At 42.4% G+C, this 19217-nt stretch overlaps 1 protein-coding gene across 1 annotated transcript in view; it reads right to left on the minus strand.

Annotated features, from left to right (window-relative positions):
• Positions 1-18611, minus strand: part of nr6a1a (nuclear receptor subfamily 6, group A, member 1a) — a gene marked incomplete at both ends in the record, with an annotated part of 111346 nt that extends 92735 nt beyond the window's left edge. Inside the window, one exon of the mRNA XM_080499414.1 lies at positions 18542-18611. Within this exon, the coding sequence (XP_080355540.1) occupies positions 18542-18611 (70 nt within the window). The remainder of the gene's footprint in view (positions 1-18541) is intronic.
• Positions 18612-19217: the final 606 nt, after the last annotated feature.

Raw genomic sequence — 19217 nt, forward strand, 5'->3', positions numbered from 1 at the left:
GTCCAGCAACACCTCTGCCAAAAAGGTCACAGTGTTGAAATCGGGTCGTCCATGTTTAAGCAGTTTTCTCTGCGCAGGACTGAGCCGCTCAAAAAACAATGAGATCAACGGGACCACAGCAGCGACGATCTTCTCTCTGTTGACTTTTTCTATTCCGATCATTTTTCTCCTTTGCGTTGAATGAATAATAATGTTTTCTCTCTCTTTAAGCAAGTTAACTCTGCTTCACAACCAAATGCTAATGTACCAAGCAAGCTCAAACTCCTGTCAGTGAGGTCACGGTGACATCAAAGCTTTTCAACTAGCTTAGTGGAAGGACATGAAAGGGTGACGTCACTATGACCTCATGCGTGCTTTCAACTTACAAAGCTTTTCAAATGAAGGGAACTGTTGCTCAGCAACAGCTCCTTTGAGGAATTTGAATTGTTTGGGGGGGGTGGGGGGGGGGCTTTCAAGTGAAAACGCATGGTTTCACGGACAATGTTTGGAAAACAGGTCCGTTTATGTAGAAACGCTGAAAACGATGCAGTAAGCACACCAGGCCAGTAGTTGGGGCAGTTGGTTGTTTTTTTTTTTTTTTATTTTAAATAAAACCACACACACACATGCACAGAGAGCAATGCTCCAGAAACAGCAACAATAGGAGCACACGGACATTCGCATCGACGACCCGAACGGTCCCCAAAACGCCACAAAAGTTCTGTTTTCACTTGAAAACGGGGCCTTGATATCTTGTGAAAAAGATTTCGTGTTTTGAGTGAGACAAAGCCTGTGTGGTGTGACAGTTGCGAGCGGGGGGGGGGGGGGGGGGGTGAGATCAGTGAGAAGTGGGGGGGGTAATCATCCAATTGAGTAATTCGTCTGCGTTGAAACCACATAAACACATTTAAATATCAGCGCAGTGGCGCAGCTTTCAGGTAAACTCCCAAACCAAATGATCTTCCATCAGAAGGACACAGCGAAGTTGTCAATCAGTCCACACACACACAGACACACACACACACACACACACCCACACACACTTCTCCAGTCCTTTAGAAGTCGCGTCTCTGGGTTGAGGATTAAGCCTTGTTTCGGTCCGGACTCCAAGGCTGCAGCCCCGGCTGATAATGGACCAGCGGCGGAGAAGAATGGCGCTCTCCACTGTGTGGTCTCTGCTGCTAATCCTCCTGACAGCTTATTGACCATTATGGCCCGAGGCCGGGGGAAGCTTCCAAGCAGCAGCCAATACAGGCAGAGCCTGCTCCGCCGAGGCCCATTGTGTGTCCACAAAGAAAGGCTGCATCTTTAACCTTTCACCTCTGAAACCTCCGCAACCTAAGGTGCAATCAGCTTCCCATCAAAATAACATACCGCCTCCCGTCCCTCCACTCAATACGGCGGCACACAACAAGTGGCTCTTACAGTATCGGCTCAGAGAGAGACCTTTTTTTTTTTTTTTTTTTTTTTACATTCAAATTTAAATAAAGCAAGTGAATGCAGACTTTTCTTCGTGCAGGAGGAACACTTTGTTTTTAATTGTTCCAGATAACCACTCCATGAAGAATAAAGCTGCCATCAACACAACTTCAATCCTGATTGACACTCGCTCAGACTCAACAACAACATCCATGAGCGTGTGCTTCAGTTTTCTTGAAATAAAACCCGTTTTGAGCATCTTCCTCCACCAAGTGATGCACCTTAGCTCAGCTAATGCCAACGCTACAATAATACGGCTACGTTGCCATTATCAACACACCATTAAGAGGAGAATTACTTATCTTTCCAAGTAACTCGTCACTTTATAGCTAAAGTATCTGGTTAAGTGACCACACTACCTTATTTGAGAGATATCTAGTCATTCTAAAAAGTGTATTTTTAATAGAAAGTAGTGCTTTTTTTTGTAATGAACCTTGTAGAACTCCTCTTCCCCTCACTTAACAACTCTCATTGAAAAGACATGCGGAGACCATGCGTGAAATAATCTGAAAATACTATAGTAATCATAAGGAATCCCCACTACACATTTAAAGATGTAACTAGTAACTGTAATCCGGCCCTCACGACACGCTGTAATGTATATTCCACAACAAGGCGGGTCACATTCCTTGCAGGGAGGCGCCATATGGCTGGTTTGTTCACACGAGGCCACGACGTCGACGCTCCAGCTAAGATTTACATGCATCGATATTGAATGTACAGGAAGCCCCCCCCCCCCCCTCCCCCTCCCATCACCCTATTACTCTCAACCTGCAGCCATTAGTGCCGCCCAGGAATCCGTCCCCGGCAGCCATGCAGCTCGGTATCAGTCCATCACTGTCTCCGCGCCGCCGTCCCAGATGGCCCGGGGTTCCACATGGCCGGCCGAGGGCAACGGCGGCGTGACATCCGAGCAGGCGAGCCCGGGACCGGTCCGGACCGGCGTAGGGACATAGCAGGGGGGGGGGGGAGTCACCGAGCTGTTTTCAAAGCCGAATTCGATGCCGTCGCTCGCGCCGCCACAGAATGGAGGTCTTAGTGGGGTCAAAGTGTTTCTTTGAACCTCCGATTCCGCCCCCCAACCGAGACGCCGCGTCACCATGAATAAGCCCATTAACAGGATATTCCCTCTCTCTTTTTTTTTTCCCTGTTAGACCGAGCTGCTCAAACAGGCTTTCGCCTCAAAGAGATTTAAACTCGCACGTGTAAAGACGTCAGTCTGCGAGTCCAAACCAGACTTGAAGTCTTGTTTCACTGCTGGACAACTGATCGATCGAGGCCGTGGACCCCGAAACTCTGCCGGTTCACCGACAACCAAATAAAGGAACCTTTTAAGAAAAAACAAAACAAATGGAAATTTCATTTTTATCTCTGACGTGAGGAAACCATGTTAAATTCAGGGCCCGTCCACACCAGGAAACCGGTTTAACTTGGGTCACAGAGCGGGGAAATTCTAAAACCCCGGCTCGTGCCGGCAAAGACGATCATCTGTGGGGGAAAAAAGATGGCGTAATCGCCCCCCTCCCTCCCTCACCGCGGTCCGTGATGTCATCAAATAACCACAACAATCAGGGACTACAAGCTCCTGTGGAGCTGCATAAGGAAAGTACGTGATGTAGCACACAATGCATTCTGGGTAGTACACCGAGTAAAAGCTAACCGCGCGAAGCAGAAAGAAAACATCTCGCGGACAGACGTGGAGCAGCGAGGAAGACATATGAGAAATCTGTCCTTCATATCTGAAGACTTTATACCGCGATTGTTTGGAGCTAGCCATTAGCCACGAGCTAACTAGCCTAGCCACTGGTTCTAAAGCGGAGAGACTTCTCGTTTCAGTCCGGACAAAGACCCCGGACTGAAAGACCCCAAAGACCCCAAAGACACCTGTAGAGGATGTGACAGCAGCCTCTCTCTCTCTCTCTATCTATCCGTCTCGGTGTCTCTCACTCAATCAGCTCTGCCGTCGGTAAGATGGATGAGAGGAAGCTCGGTGCAAAGATACATCATTGTCTCCACGCCGCTGCAGCAGCAGGACATAATGAATCTGGTGCCGGCTGAGAGGTCAGAGCACCCAGGGTAGCTTTTTATTTTTTACCCCCTTTGGGCACATCTCTACCCCCCCGTCCTCACCCCCCATGCATGACAGGACGGAGCTTCGGCTCGCATCCCGGAGGAGCAGATGGGGGGGGGGGGGGGGGGGTTATAACCAAGTGGTTTGAAATGCTGCACGACCACCTGGCAAGCTGCTGCATCCCTTCATCCAGCTGGCTGGAATCAAAGCTTTAATTGTTCCTTTACAGGCTGAAATGCTGCAGCCAAGAGAGCAAATAAGCTGCTGAGTCAGCTCAATGTCCCTCCAACGCACTCGTCCAAAATCATTTCGACACCTCTGGAGAAGTGGAGTTGGAGTCCAGGCCGATTCTCCACCTGGTTTTTGGAAACGCATTTCCTTTGTTTCATGTCTTACGAAAGAAAAATAAATACTTTCTAATGCAACTGAAAGATTTTTATACTGTTTACTTTTACTATTCTGGGGAAAAAACCCATCAATTACTGCAACTTATTGTTTAAAATGTTAAAACGTCAAAAGTGAAATTGAAAATCGGTCCTTGCATTTTGGGATCCTTTAATCGACACTTTTTCAAAGAGTGGAAACCGGAAAATGCAACTTTTCAAAAACACTTAGAATGAGCTATTACATTAAAGCGTGACCTTAAAAAAAAAACATTTTTGTAATATATATAAAAAAACAGCTGCATTTCTTGGTGAAAAAAAGCTTTTTTTTAAAGCTTTTGAGCCGTTTGCTTATGAAAACTTTATATAGTGGAGGAAAGTCGTCACATACATTTAGTTAAATACATAATAGTCCTCTCATTTGCCATTTTATTACATTACTGGCTTTATTCCTTTCAAAACAAGATACAAAATATGACATCACTGGCAATTGCTTGCTACACACCCTCATATCCGTTAAAAATGAGTTATGGGTGTAACAAAACAGACCAATGTTATGCACATATTACCACTTGCTTAGAAAAAAAACTAAATCAAATGCATATTTTCAGTGAATGACGGTAATTCACAGCTCGTTAATTTTTAAATCTTTAAATTTGGTTCCCCACAATGATCCATGACCCTGTTCTACAAACTCTCAGGACACGCATCTCTGCCCGTCTGGTAGCTGTTAAATTTAGATCTGCACATGTCAACTTTTTGAACCCCAACTGTGATCTCTGCCCCCCCCCCCCCCTACAGCCCCCCCCCCCACCCCCACCCACACCACAAAGGGATCCCAGACCACGCTGATCTAAAACAGGGGCTGCCAACCTTTTCACCCAGGAGACTTTCCAGGCCGATTCTGAAAAAGGCTGCGGACCCTTCGATTTGCTAAAAGTTTACAGTAAAACCAAAAGCTTTTTTCAAAACCGCCTCCAAGGTGGAACTTTAAGAAAATAAATAAATAAATAAATGCTCCAAGTCACTGCCATTGCACGCACTCGCATACGTAGTTTAGTCATCGCATTTGCACGCCAGACAGAAAAATGGATCAAATTTGTGAAAGAAAAAAAAAAAAAAAAAAACGAAACACGAGAAGAGTTCAAAAGAAAAACAAAGAACAAACAAGCAAGCAAAACAACTACGGTCCCGTTTGAGTGTCAAAGTTTTCAAGTCCCCACAGGAATGGGGGGGGGAAAAAAACAAAACTTTTTAGAAACGGCTTCCATGGTGGTACTTTTTCAAAAACGCTCCAACTCTGTCTCCATGGAAACGGGGAGGAAACGCAACTTCGCTCTCCTGGCCATGCACACCTCTTTCATCGAAGCTCGTTCTGTTCTCAGTAGATGGACAACAAGAAGAACGTTTTCCTCCGTCGTGTCGCGACTCGCAGTCCACATTCTCCCGGGACTCTGTGCTTTTATTTTGACAGTCAACACTATAACAATCCAATTTTCTGTGTCTGTCCACTAGAATGTTTGTAGCTGAAGTTAAACAGGGTGTTATTTGGCCGCACAAGTCATGAGTTAAAGCTAAATTCTTTAAATAATGAAAAAGGAAGGGTGTTTCTGAGCCCTTTGATCGACCGGCAGACTCCAGTTGACGCCCGACGGCCGATTATCCCTTTTGATTTGTTTCAGCTTCTCTACGGATTTTTTCATCCGACAGATTGTGAAGGAACTCGAGCGCCACCCGCCCCCCCCCCCCCTAAACACCCGACCTCTGACCCGCTACTGCTGCTGCACGGCTCGCCATTCCCCCCCCCCCCCACGAGGAGGGGGACGCCGCCCAATCAAGTTCAGGCGGCACGCGTCGGACGTGACCGAGGAGGGAAAACAAAAAAAGCCTCAAACTGCACCACAAACAGGGACGAGTCTGATCCTACCTGAGATTTGTTCTTCACTCCGACCCACGAAGCAAACAAACGCTTGAACTTCTCTGCCCTTTCATCCTTCAAAGCAACTTGTGATCCGTGGAGACGATTAAATCAACGCCTTTTATTTACTCCGAGATAAGATCTCTCCTCCCAGTGAGCACTGTTGAAACGCTCCCCTTTGGCTTCCCCAACATTCATTTAAGGCGTCGATTAAGTCCATTAAAATGTATTATTAATATCTGTACAAATTGAAAATACTATAAAAGACGTTTTATATCCACCGGTGGCCCACAATCAACATTTCTACTTGCTTTTATATCATTCAAGCGTATAATAAATTCATTAGGGACAATAAGTGTGAATTAAAAACTGATGTTCAAGCTGACGAATACAATAAATCTAAAAAAAAAAAACTTTTTAAGAGATGATTTAAATCAGTGTACATAGGAATAGTTAGGTTTTCAGAGCTTTAAAAAAATGACTTTAAATTCGGGTGCTGCAATGATCATGCAATTTGTGGAAATAAAGATATTAACTGTTGATTTGTGGGGTTTTTTCCCCCGTCCGTCGTCGTTCAAAACTGTCCCGTGCACACGGCACCATAAAAACGGTGTAGTACATATGCCAGACCTATAGGTGGTGCTGTAACAGAAAAATAAATAAAAACACAAAATTCTAAACAACCTAAATCACTATGCAATTGCGAAACTTTTTTTACGAGTTTTGACTTGAAACGAGGAGTAAAACAGCCTTATTGTCCATAATAGCGAGTTAGCAGCATTAGCATTAGCATGAAAATGTGTGTGGAAACACACGGATGGGCTGCGAAAGCTTTCCATTTTAAATAATGACCTTTAGATGGATTGTAATCGATTTTAAATGTGAACGTTTTCAAGATATATTCATTTCTGAAACACCGGAAACAGAAAGAACTTGACGGTGTTTTCAGGTTATTGTGCTCCAGGTTGGGATTAATGTTGTAAAGATAAAAATTCGGGATGTGAGAAAACATGCGACGTTCGGTGGACATACTGTACATCCAGAGAGAAACTGGGGATTCCTGTCATTTCACAGTGGCCGTTCCTCTGGAATTCATTAGTCGTCGATAGAAATGTGAAATTTATCACCGGCTGAGAGTCGTAAGTCAAACAAACGAAGGAGGAAACGCTGCCGCTGCCGCGCCGTCAGTAAGTTACGCCGAGCTAATGGACGTACGTCTTTATCCGAGCTAATCCCGACGGGCGGCCGGGGCGGGGGGTCACGCTGTGGTCAGGGTGGGGGGGGGAGGGGGAGGGGCTGTCACCGCTGCTTGACGCGCTCAAAGGAGTAACTTCCCTTTCATCATACCAGGGGTCAGAGTTTTACTGCCTGGCAAGAGACACACTGTGCAAAACCATCTGATCATCGTCATCATCATCTTCTTCTTCTTCAGCTCAGAAAGACGGAGACGAGGGAACCTCCAACCGGCTCATCCAACCAGCTGAGAGAAACATCCAATCATCTCAGAGAGAAACATCCAACTAGATGAAAGTGAAACATCCAACTAGATGAAAGTGAAACATCCAACCAGATGACAGCGAAACATCCAACTAGATGACAGCGAAACATCCAACTAGATGACAGCGAAACATCCAGCTAGATGACAGCGAAACATCCAGCTAGATGACAGCGAAACATCCAACTAGATGACAGCGAAACATTCAACTAGATGACAGCGAAACATCCAACCAGCCGGTAGAGAAACATCCAACTAGATGAAAGCGAAATATCCAACTAGATGAAAGCGAAACATCCAACTAGATGAAAGCGAAACATCCAACTAGATGAAAGCAAAACATCCAACTAGATGAAAGCGAAACATCCAACCAGCCGGTAGAGAAACATCCAACCAGATGAAAGAGAAACATCCAATCAGCCGGTAGAGAAACATCCAACCAGCCGGTAGAGAAATATCCAACCAGCCGGTAAACATCCAACCAGATGAAAGAGAAACATCCACCCAGCCGGTAGAGAAACATCCAACCAGCTCAGAAAAACACATCCAACCAGGCGGTTGCAGGACAACCTGAAACCCGATACAACAGATAATTATCATAATAATCAACATTATCGCACAAAACCAGTCAAACATGTAACGAGAATCATCTTGGATGTGACCTGTAACAGTTTTCTCTCTTTTTTAACCAGATTCTTCAGTGAATCCCTTTTGACTTTTGGTTTTCTTTGGTTTTTATTTTTGTTATACAACAACAATAACAATAATTCAGTGAGGCTCTAACCGTCCAACCATACACCGTAATTCACCTTCATCCATTCACTCCGTTTTGCAACGATAAAGTAATTATATAACAACAAAAGGATTGTTCAGGTGTTTCTTCTGAGTCAGAACCTCAGTCATGAACCACCAAGCCCATTTTAACTGCATATTTTTAAATGGATACCAGTTATTAATACGCTGGCGCCTAAATATAGTCAAATATTCATGTCAAATTTTCCCCAAATTGTCATTTAAATGTTTTTTTTCCCAGCATCATTAATAAAGGAGCCGCTCAAATTCTCAGCGGAGGTGAAAAAGCTGGATTTGTAAAGGTGTCATCACTTCCCCCATCAGTTCACCAATTAAAAGTCGATCCCGCAGGGAACGTTTGATGAAATCTCCGCAGAGGATTTTCTAATTTACAAGGAAAGGAGTGGGAAAAAAACCCCCACCACCCTTCAGAACTCCAACCATCTGTCACACAGCTTGTTTTGTCACCTTCCTGCAGAGACGCAATCACCTCAAGGACGAGCTTTTATCTGCCGGCAATCAAACGTGGAACTGAAAAGCTCCCGGCGAGGATTTCAAGTGAAAACTGGAAAAAAAAAGACGGGAATCGGGGGGGGGGGGGGTTCCAATTCCTCGGAATCGTTTGCAAAACGATTCCCTCGTGGAGTCCGGGGCGACGTCGTGCAGGAAAAGCGACAAAAGGCACAACGGCGATATGCTAAAACTGCTGTTAAACTTGCATTTTCTAATAGATAATCCATACGAGAGCCGATAAAGAATCGAATCGTAAAATAAATAAATAAATAAATAAAATTTCAATCCCCAATCTCTACTGAAAACAACCTGGGTCCGATATCGTTCACTTTTTCTGCATAAATCTTCTTAAAATGGAAAAACTGGATCAACTATAATAAACAGATTAGACTTTACCTGATGTAAATATTGTGTAAAAAAAAATTTTTCAATAAAATAAAAAAACCTAGTTCATCGCTACAGAAGTTGAAGTGTTGATTTATTTTGCTTTTACTGTGACACCTGGAACGTCGTCGGTTCATTAAGCCAAAACTGCATAATATCTTATATATGTACAAATATAGGTATGGATAATTTTGTTTATAGAGTTTTTTCCATGACGTATGAGATGAGTGGTGACGCATTCCAGTGTTTGACATGTTAGTATAAAGAAAAAAAACATTGTGTCCCAGTTGTTTGCAGAATTTTTGTTATAAAGTTCAATAAAAAGAATTAAAAAAAAAAAAGAAAACAACCTTTTATTTTTAAACGCTCCGACTCCGTTTATGCTCCGTGTTTCGTAGAAACTCGTCGTTCTGCACATGCTCAGTAGAGACCATCGGAAAACAACGCTTTTTTTCCTCCAGAGCGTCACGACTCCATATTCGCCTTGGTGCTTTTATTTTGACACAACGCAACGCTGAGCGTTTCTGTACGAGTCGTCGCGGGAAGTCTCGTCTTCTTAACTCGTGAATCACAAATACAGACCAGTGTGTGTGTGTGTGTGTGTGTGTGTGTGTGTGTGTGTGTGTGTGTGTGTGTGTGTGTGTGTGTGTGTGTGTGTGTGTGTGTGTGTGTGTGTGTTCCCTGTGGAGGTTTGTGGCCCAGCAGAGCAGCTTCCAGGCCGATGATCAAAAAAAAAAAAAAAGGTGTGGGCGGGCGACAGACACCTCGCAGGAAAATGGAAATATCCTCAGCTGCTCCTTTTATAACCCCCCCCTCCTCCTCCTCCTCCTCCACCCCCCCCCCCCCCCCCCCGTCACCGACAACTGCATCCTCCCCAGGAACGTCTTCTCCGCTCCGCATACCAAGTTCAGTGTTTTACAGCTGCCTGTAAACTCATCCTCCGCCCAAATTCAAACTCAAATTGAAGACGTTTACGGCCGGCGGCTGGGCCACGTGTTGAATATCACAGGGGCCCGACAAAAGATGGGGGCGCACCACCCTAACCCCCCCACACACCACCCCTCCACCACCTCCTCAATAAACTTACTGTAAATTCAGAAATATGGCTCATACCGGCGTGCCGCTTCCTCTCTTCCTCCTCCTCCTCCTCATTAGCAGCTGTCAGAGGCTGAGAGGAGAGAGAGAGGGCGAGCGAGAGCGAGAGAGCAAGAGAGCGAGCGAGAGAGCGAGACAGAGATCGAGCGAGAGAGCGAGGGCGAGAGAGAGAGAGCAAGAGAGTGAGCGAGCGACGGAGAGAGCGAGCGAGCGACAGAGAGAGCGAGCGAGCGACAGAGAGAGCGAGCGAGCGACAGAGATAGAGCGAGCGAGAGCGAGCGAGAGCAAGAGAGAGCGAGAGCGCAAGAGAGCGAGCGAGAGAGCGAGCGAGAGAGCGAGCGAGAGAGCGAGCGAGAGAGCGAGCGAGAGAGCGAGCGAGAGACAGCGAGAGACAGCGAGAGACAGCGAGAGAGAGCAAGAGAGAGCAAGAGAGCGAGCGAGAGAGAGAGAGAGCGACAGAGAGAGAGAGCGAGAGAGAGAGAGCGAGAGAGAGAGAGCGATAGAGAGAGAGAGAGCGATAGAGAGAGAGAGAGCGATAGAGAGAGAGAGAGCGATAGAGAGAGAGAGAGCGACAGAGAGAGAGAGAGCGACAGAGAGAGAGAGAGCGACAGAGAGAGAGAGAGCGACAGAGAGAGAGAGAGCGACAGAGAGAGAGAGAGCGACAGAGAGAGAGAGAGCAAGCGAGAGAGAGAGAGAGAGACAGAAAGCGATGGAGAGAGAGAGAGAGAGAGAGCGATGGAGAGAGAGAGAGAGAGAGACAGAGAGCAAGAGACAGAGACAGAGCGAGAGAGTGAGATAGAGACAGAGAGAGAGAGCGAGAGAGGGATGGAGAGAGAGACAGAGAGCGAGAGAACGAGAAGCTGTCCGAGCAAAAGCCGCGGCTCGTGGATCAAGTGGAGGCTGTAAATACTTTCCTGGGTTACGCCGAGGTCAGCGGGGAGCGGTGGGGGGGGGGGGGGGGCATTAATGCTTCAAGAGCAGCATCCCACTGACCCTGGTCACCGTTCCCATAGCGCTCTGCGCACACACACACACACACACACACACACACACACACACACACACACACACACACACACACACACACACACACACACACACACACACACACACACACACACACACACACACACACACACACACACACACACACACACACACACACACACACACACACACACACACACACACACAGCGGGGGGTTTGGAGGAGGAAGAAGATAGAGAGAAGATAAGGAGGCAAAAACAAAGGTTTGAAGGGGAAATGGAAGAAGAAGAAGAAGAAAAAAAAAAACCTCATTGCATCGAGATTTAGGGAAGATATTTTCTGATTTGCTCGTAAATTTAACGGTTTCACGTCATCCGGCGTCGAAAATCAACAAAAGTCAAATGAAAAATGAGGAAAAACAGATGATTAGGAGGTTAAAAAATAAATTAACGAATGAAAATAGCTGCAAGTTGTTCAAATGAAACGGGGGAAAAAAACAAAACACGTTGCTTAAAGATTATTTTGCTTAGAGATATTTTCACATTTGCGACTAAAATAAAGAAAAAGTCGATGAAAAATGAAAAAAGAAGAAATGGATGGGAAAAGCTGTAGATTTAAATAAATGTTGATGATTCAACGAAGGAAAATTAATATTATTAGAAGAATAAAACAACAAATGAGGAAGAAAAGCTGCAGATTTTAAATGTGAACCATAAAAAAAAAACTGACTTAAAATTGTTTCATCATAAATACACTGAATAAGACAAACAAGCTCATCTTGATGTCAGAAATATCCACAAATAATGCAATTAAACATGGAAAAATGTAGAAATGTCCATCTATTATACCATTAAAATACTTCAAATATCGTCAAATATTCAAGATACTTTAATAAATAACAAAAATAAGGTAAAGAAAATCAATTTAACAAAAAAAGGATATTTGGAGGCTAAAAAAAAAATGATGTTTGAATGGAAAAAGCTGCATTTTATTAATTTGATGTTGGAAAAACGAGTAATTCTTAAATACTCTAGTCTTTTAGTCATCGATTTAAGAATAAACGCAACAATAAAGACCATTTAATCTTTAAAACAAACAAAAAGACTCATTAAAATGTGTTAAAACACATTGTGGAATCAATAAATAGCATCTTAAAACCACAAAATACTCCAAACATTACTATAAATAACCAAGAAGGGGTAAAGATCTTCATTAGAAAAGGAAATATTTCTCTCAAAATCTCCACATTTTCAATGTGAACCACTAAAAACAACATAAAAACCAAAATATTTGAATCAACAAAATGTAAACAAAGACTGAAAATGTCAAGCAAAATTATTTCGATCAAAAACAACAAAATGTTCAATGAAAAATGACCTTCCAACACTCAAAAATCAACAATTGTTCAAAACACGACTATAAAACAACTAAAACGAGGTGAAGATCATCCATTTTAGCAAGAGAATTAACAAAATAAGATATTTAACAGCCTAAAACAGGATGTTTATAACAGGAAACCATAAAAATCATACAAGCCTAAAAGATTTCAGGAAGTTTTGGAGTCATTTCAATGTAAATAGAAAGTTGTATTATTACAATCTAGAAAAATGTCTAAAATCAATAAATATATTCTGTTATACTATTTCAATATGAATAAAAATCCTAAAAATATTCCATACACTATTAAAAAAAAATCAAGAGCATCAATTCTAATGAGAAGAAAAAGGAAGTTTTAACCCTGAGGCTGTAAAAATGAACCAGATCTAAGGATTTTTGTCAATTATTGAGCCATTTCAATGTAAATAAAGACTGAAAACGTCAAGTATTATTTTGACGTGTGAATTTTCCCCAAAAAACTGAGAAATACACAAAAAACTATTCAAATAAACCAGCAAAACGAGATCAAGACCGATTTTAACCAGACGGCTGAAGGAAAATAGAGGTGAAACAAAAGAAACGTGGTTCTACTTCCATGACTTCAAACAGGAAAAAAAGCTGCGGGTTGTTTATTCCTAACAAATAAAAGCTTTAAGGTTTCAATCAATTCAAAACAAAACGGAGGCGAACATGTGGAGGTTTTTACTGGACGGACGTGGAAATCGTCCAAAGTGTCCTAAAACATCAAAATCACCATTAAATATAGTGTCACACACACACACACACACACACACACACACACACAGCCCGTTGCCTGGAAACAGCATCATCATCATCATCATCAGTTTGTCTTGTCGGCTTTTTTTCCTCCTCATTGTGACAAACCTTGAATCTTTTGTTCTGCTTCAGACACAAACAAGCTTCTGAACTAAAAAATGGCGACTGATGAAGAAAAAAAGCTCCAACGTCTTCCTCAGACCTTCATCCTCCCCAGACCCTCATCGTCCCCAGACCTTCATCGTCCTCAGACCTTCATCCTCCTCAGACCCTCATCAGACCTTCATCCTCCTCAGACCCTCATCAGACCTTCATCGTCCTCAGACCCTCATCCTCCTCAGACCTTCATCGTCCCCAGACCTTCATCCTCCTCAGACCTTCATCCTCCCCAGACCTTCATCCTCCTCAGACCCTCATCAGACCTTCATCGTCCTCAGACCTTCATCCTCCTCAGACCCTCATCCTCCTCAGACCTTCATCCTCCTCAGACCCTCATCGTCCTCAGACCCTCATCATCGTCGGCCTCTGGGCAGTTTCAGTTACTTCATTTAAAAAATAGATGACGGCATCTTTAAGTTTCAGCCATAAAAAAAAAAACAACAACAAACCTGATGATCAATTATTTATAGGTTTTAAGACTTTAAGTCTCAAGTTAGTGTCGGTTTTTAAATTAGAAAATCTTTCTGATTTCATGACGTTTTTTTAATTCATCTCAGATTTGATCAAATTTCAATACAGACATGGAGGGAGAGGGAGAGAGGGAGAGAGGGGGGGTTTTGAAGGGTATTTTAAAGGATTTTAAGACATTAGAAGGGTCTTTAAGATCGTTAAGGCTTTTTTTTATATATATATATATATATATATATATATATATATATTTTCAAGGTTTTCAAGTTTTGTTTTAAAATATTACAGATTTTAAGATATTTTCAAGTTTTTAAGGGCATTTTAAGGGGTTGTAAGATCTTTTTTTAAGGTTTATTTTCATAGTTTTTGGAGATATTTTCAAGGTTTTTAAGATATTTTCATAGTTTCAATGCATTTTCAGGGTTTTTGAGATTAGTTTAATAGTTTTAATGTATTTTCATAGTTTTTGAAGATGTTTTCAAAGTTTAAGATTTTCAAGGTTTTTAAGATTTATGGTTTTTAAGATTTTCAAGGTTTTTAAGATTTTCATAGTTTTTAAGATTTTCATAGTTTTTAAGATTTTCATAGTTTTTAAGATAATTTTGTAGGTTTTAAGATAATTTTCAAGGTTTTAAGATAATTTTCAAGGTTTTAAGATAATTTTCAAGGTTTTGAAGATAATTTTCAAGGCTTTGAAGATATTTTCAAGGCTTTGAAGATATTTTCAAGGCATTGAAGATATTTCCATGGTGACACAAAGAGGATCATTACTGCAGCGACACCATCAGCAGAGTGAAACCAACACTTCCTGTCGGTTGCTGAACAACGTTCAGTAAATTCTGCTTCACGAAGCATCGAAAAGCGACGTCGAACACGATTCCTGCGCCGAAGCTTCCGACTTCCTGCTGCTGAAAAAAAAACCCAACATCTGGATCCAAGAGGGAATCAGTGAATAAATGAGAGGAGGAAGTTGGTGTGAAGCCGGTAAAAGGAGAGAATTAAGGGAGGAGGGTGGAGAATAACATCAAACTGTGACGGAGGAGGAGGTGATCCATCACGGAGGTTTCTCCTCCTCCTCCTCTACTGTACTCCTCCTGCCTCCTCATTCAGGGATCACGGTGGGGTGTGTGTGTGTGTGTGTGTGTGTGTGTGTGTGTGTGTGTGTGTGTGTGTGTGTGTGTGTTGCATCCTGTCACTGCTGCCCCGAGGGACAGGACACAGACCACCACCACCCACCAGCGGAGCCAGAGCGGGGGCAGAAGGGGGGGGGGCATATTGGGGGGGGGGGGGGGCAAGAGGCTGACAAAGCACTTTCCATTCAGCCTGTATGTGCCAACCCCCCCATACCCCCCTCACCCACCTCCACCCCTTCACCTCCACCTCTTTCTTCTTCCACTGAGTTCAATTACATTAAAACAAGCACACTCAAGTGGGGGGTGGAGGAGGAGGAGGGGGGGGGGGGGGGGGGTGGAGGAGGAGGAGGGGGGGGTGGAGGAGGAGGAAGAGGAGGTGTAGGAGGAGGAAAATGCCAAATTCCTACTCAATTCACAGATCAATGAAAATTGAGTTTGTTCTTCAAATGCGGTTAGGTGAAGGAGCTGGAGGGTGGAGAGGGGGGGTAAGGAGGGTGGAGGGAGGAGGGGAAGGGTGGGGGGGGCTTCTTTTTGTCTCCATCAAACAATGTGAGACGACAGAGGCTTCAACATCTGGAACACCTGCCTCTCTCCACGCTAAAATCCTCCGACCCGTCGTACATGAAGTAAAACTTCACTACTGTTAATATCTTAATTCTGCAAATGTTGTAAACATTACTTTTAGTAAGTGGATTTTTTCTCCCCATCTTGGTCTCCTGTACTTATATATATATATATATATCTACTTGTATATACATAGTCCATGTTCTTGTGTAACATTATTTTAACCATCTAACATTTTCAAGAAAGATTTTACTGAAACTTTAAGTTTATTTATCCAAAAATACTCAAAAATGATGTGAATATGCCGAAACTGAAGCTAAAAACTTTTATTTACTGGATCAAAACTCACTTTATGTCAAACTTAATTAACAAAAGCAAATTTGACTTAAAACTCTTTATATTAAAACTTCTGGGATTAAAATTTATGGTAAATTGACACGTAAATGGCTTAATGGTCTTTTCCTCAACTTACACTGAAAATAAGTGAAACGTAAACACTCAATTGAATTAAATTCATTCATAAACTTCAGCTGGAGGAATTCACTAAAACAGTTCTTAGACGTTTAAATAATCCAGGAAATAATCCCTGTAACATGAATCACTTCCACTCTCTCTGAAGTGAAATATCAAAAATAGGCAGCTGTAAAAATGACCATATCTCTATTATTTAATCACTTTAGCTCCGTTTTAAAAACCTCTAATGATCCCAAATAGTCCAGAATCATTGTAGTTATGTAATCGATGGATTATTTGTCTGGAAACATATTTTAAAAAACTGAAATTTAACTGTTTAAGTTCCACTATCGCCAAATAATATTGAAATAAATACAAAAACACATTGAAAATGATTTGATGGAGGTGCTCGATGAAAAGTTTTAATCTATTCATTTATTAATTCACTGTTTTATCTAAAGATTTAGGAAAGCTGATGGAAAATTACTACATTAAGTTAAATATGTTACATATACAACACGAAATGTATATTTTCACAATTAATTAATACATTATTTTACAATTTTGAAGTATTTCATTTGATGAAACTCTGCAATGAAATCAAGGATCATATTAAAATAGGCACCAAGAATCACAAATACCTTAAAATGAATAGATTTAATACAAATAAAGATTTTCAACATTGTAAAGCTGCAAAAATTGATTTTTTTAAATAATAAAATAATGAATTATTTGTCTCAAAACGTGTTTAAAAAGGTCAAATTTATTCTTAATTCTCAGAAGCTATTCCAAGATTAAATTATTTAAATTCCACCTTCGTCTCAAGTTAATCTTGAAATAAATATATACAATTACACACAGAAAATAACTCATTAATATTCTCAATACACAATATTTACCCGTTTATTGATCACTTTGCTGATTGATTTTAGAGAAAAGAATGAAATTTAAATGATAATTTAAAATGAGCTAAAATGATTATATTACAGAAATATGTCAGTAACAATGATATAAAACAGACTTGTACATATTTTCTTGATGAATTAATGTTTTTTTTCACATTTAGGTGTTTAATTTGAGGCCTAAATTTAGTATTATGAACTCAATGATTAAATAGATCTACATAGTAGATAAATAGATATTAAAATAAACCCAGAAATACATTGAAAAAGCAAATAAAAATCACTTTATTCTTACTGAGATGTGATTAATTGTGTGTTTCTTTGTGGTTTTAATCCAGTTCACATGGAGCAGCTCAGACTCAATGAAACGACAGTAAAATGCTTCAATTAATCTAATTGGAATAAAAATGTCAATAAATAAACGAACAGCTGAAACGGCCACAGCTTGGATTCTGTATTAAATCTGAGGAAAATAGCTTGAGAAAATAATGATTTTAGAATTTGGAAATGCAGTGAAAAGGTTATTATAATTAATAGAATTGCATTATTTGAGCATCTATCGACACTTTCTCAGTGTAGAGAGAGAAGAAAACTAGAGTTTGGCGATTTAGAGTGAAGATAACATGTTTTATTGTACAGAATAAATAAAAATAATGTCATTAAATCCAAAGGAATGACCTCCCGGGGCCTTTCTGGGCTCATTGTGTGAATTTTCACGAGTCGGTCAGAGCCCACACTTCTCCTCGTGAGCTCACTGCTCTCGGCTTCAAGGAATTTTTATCTCACAAAAGTCAATAAATGGCACGACGCGAGCCTGGCGCCGGGGTCAAGCCGCTGCCGCAAGGCATTGTGGGGGGGGGGGGGATTCTGCTCAGGCCTCGGTGACGTTTAGACGAAGAAGAAAAGGAAAAAAAAAAACAGAAGAAGAAGAAGAAGGAAAAAAAAAGGTAGTAAAATAGGTAAACATGTGGAATTGAACCAGCTGAAAGGAAGTTTAGGCAACTTGTTTATACATCCTGGGCGCAGCGCACGCGCACAAGTTGGGATGGAGGGAGGAGGGAGGGGGGGTGGATGGGGGGGGGTTAGAAAACAAAAAAAAAACAAACAAAAAAAAAAACGCCAAAGGCTCCAGGGCGTTGAGAGTCTCCAAGTTCAAAAGTTCACCTTTTACAATCTCCAAGAGCCTGACGGAGCAGCTCCAAATAAAAACATTCCGACCCCTGTGCTCACACGCACGCGCACAGGAGACGCGCGCGCGCGCACACACAATTATATTCCAAAACCAGAACCAAACCAGAATTACCCCCCCCCCCCCCCCACACGCACACACGCCACCCCCCCAGCAGCAGCTCCTGCAGAAGCACGTCCCTCACGTGGGTCTTAACTTCAATCCATCACAAACGAGGAGAAACGCACGCGCGCGCCGCCGCAGCAGCTTTCAGCGCGCGTGCGTAAATTTTCACCTTAACGGCTGTGCGCAATTAACGCAGCGGAGGTGTGGAGGGGTGAGATTAATGACGATTGTGGGGGGGGGTTGCTCAGGTGTGTGTGTGTGTGTGTGTGTACACATTATTAAGCGTGACGCACGGCGGCGCGTGCTTCGCTCTCGTACCGTTGACGGGCTTGGCGTCGCTCCTCTCGGGTTGGTAGTCGAACCCGCTCGTCCTCTTCTCCACCTCCATCCTCCTGCATGGGGCGAGTCAGCCCGACGTGGCCACGGGAGAGCCGCGCGCTCCGTGGGTGACGATGAAGGCGACGACGATGATGATGGTGGTGCTGCTGCTGATGAGGATGATGATGATGGCGCCGACTGAAGTGAAGCGAGCCGTCTCTCCGTCGTCTCCAGCCGCCGTCCTCAGCCGCCGTCCCATGCTTTGGCCTGCTGCCTCCAGTGAGCAGGGCAATAACTGGATCCACACCCCCCCCACGAGGTGATGCGTTCATGGCCCGACAGGAGGGTGGGACACCGCGGAATCCGGCTCCGATTGCAAGGGAAAACCGTGAAAAAGTGTGGAAACTTACACGAATACGTTTCAAAATTAATGTCTTCATAATAAAGATGATTAAAAAACCCCAATAAACTTGCATTACTTAAAAGAAATGAATTATATTTCGTCTCTTTGTATTAAAAATGCCAACTATTAATATAATTATTATAATTATTTGTAGAAGTAGTAAAAGTGTTAAAAGGAGTAGTTTCGCGATATTAATTCAATAACTAAAGGCAGACATCAACTGTGAGGTTTTAGGAGTTGGTTTTAGTTTTTTTAAGTTCTTTCATTTATTTA

Source organism: Blennius ocellaris (assembly GCF_963422515.1).
Source record: "Blennius ocellaris genome assembly, chromosome: 7".
Taxonomy (NCBI): Eukaryota; Metazoa; Chordata; class Actinopteri; order Blenniiformes; family Blenniidae; genus Blennius; species Blennius ocellaris.